The 1,614-nt window shown below is 31.7% G+C and overlaps 1 protein-coding gene across 1 annotated transcript; it reads left to right on the top strand.

The window, feature by feature from the left end:
* Positions 1-693: 693 nt before the first annotated feature.
* Positions 694-1,111, top strand: LOC116349997 (kinesin heavy chain-like). The gene is made up of 2 exons (XM_031781706.1): positions 694-939; positions 1,002-1,111. The coding sequence occupies exons 1-2, from the start codon at positions 713-715 to the stop codon at positions 1,099-1,101; spliced, it is 327 nt and encodes a 108-aa protein (XP_031637566.1). The 5' UTR covers positions 694-712; the 3' UTR covers positions 1,102-1,111.
* The last annotated feature ends 503 nt before the right edge of the window (positions 1,112-1,614 follow it).

Genomic DNA, 1,614 nt, shown 5'->3' with positions numbered 1-1,614 from the left:
AAAAAAATGTTAGAAAACAGACATGCTCATATAGAAAAATTTGTATGAAACAAGTGACACCTTTACCTTTATCTGAAACAAGCATCTATTGCAAAGTTATTAGTCATTTCCTGGTAAAATTTCTCGTTTTGAGTGTATGCATTTTGAAGACATACATTACAATCCGGATTCTGGAATAATAACTTTTATGCCAATTCAAAACAAAACAAATTGTCGAAGGTGCCAAGATTTTTATGACTTTTCCTGGAATGCATTGTTTTAAAAGTCAGCAAACGTCTACAGCATGCAGACTCATTAGTGATTTAAAAAAAAAATCTTTGAGACGGAGACGAAATTATGTTTCATGATAAAAGGATAAATCAGTAACACACTTTTAAGCATACCCGAAACGTTCAGGTACATCTGATAACAAAAAGAATTTATTACATTTTGAAGTGCGCTTCGTTCAGAACTATTTCTTTTTTCAATTTGCTTATAACTACAAACATTTTGAGCAGACCTCAGTTTCATTTCAGTTCGACTTCTTGTCCATTCAAGAGCTCTTCTAAAATTATTGATTTTTTTTTTTTCAACAGTTTTCCTTTCTGTGATTTCTTGAAACATTTTTATTGATAAAATATATTTTTCGAGCGAAAAAAATATAATTATTATTGAAAAATTAAAATTGCATTGAAAAAAGAGCCAGTCACTTTGTTTGAAAAAAAAAAAAAAAATGAATATACTCGGGGTAAAGAGTGAATCGACACGTGAAGGATACACAAAATTGAAGAATAAAGACCATTTGTCTCCCGTCAATGAGGAAAAAATCAAGAAAGCCACTGATTTTAATACTATATTTGACGTAAAAATGGATGAACTACGTGAAGCGCATATGATGCAACTTACCGAAATCCGGTATGAAATTTACAAAAAACAAGGTGCCATTGATGAACTTGAAGAGTATGTTCTGCCATTGATTACAATCCAACCAAAACATATTATAAATTTATCTCAATTTTTAGTTTCAACGAAAAACTCACACTTGCTCATCGTCGTCTCAACAATGATCATGAAAACCTGCAGCAAATATACGATGAGCAATGTACCAAACTACAAGAGTAAGTATAGAACATTGAACGTCAAGTCTCGATAATTTGAATCTATCGGTTATTCGAACGAATTAATTGAAGTACATTGAATGTTTTCATCGTTTTCCATAACGATCAATATAGATATCATATCATTTTCGAGCGCTTTCATGCTCCACGATATGATGGATACAACTCATAACACCGACGAACAATACAAATCATACACACACAGTCAGGCTGCTACGTATGTTGTCGCTTTCATATGTGCGCACATCATATATTTCTTCCATTTAAAACTCTATATTTGATCGTAATTGAAGCATTTGAGCGCGAAAAAAAAGTAATAACACAAAAAAGAAGACTCTTTTGCTTTTTCTTCTCCCTCTGCAAGTAAACCGTAAGACAAAATAACAAACATTCATCGGATCAACGAAGCATATACATTCAATCGCAGCAATGATACAAATTGCATACAAAGTGCAGAAAAGTGCTCAATTTTTTTTTTCATTTTTGAATTTTTTGAAACACTTTTACGGAAGTTACT

Source organism: Contarinia nasturtii, unplaced genomic scaffold (assembly GCF_009176525.2).
Source record: "Contarinia nasturtii isolate CC-2019 unplaced genomic scaffold, AAFC_CNas_1.1 Cnas_scaffold_3232, whole genome shotgun sequence".
NCBI classification, from domain to species: Eukaryota; Metazoa; Arthropoda; class Insecta; order Diptera; family Cecidomyiidae; genus Contarinia; species Contarinia nasturtii.
Note: the sequence above shows the minus strand (reverse complement) of the source record. Positions and strands in the feature narration are given on the sequence as shown.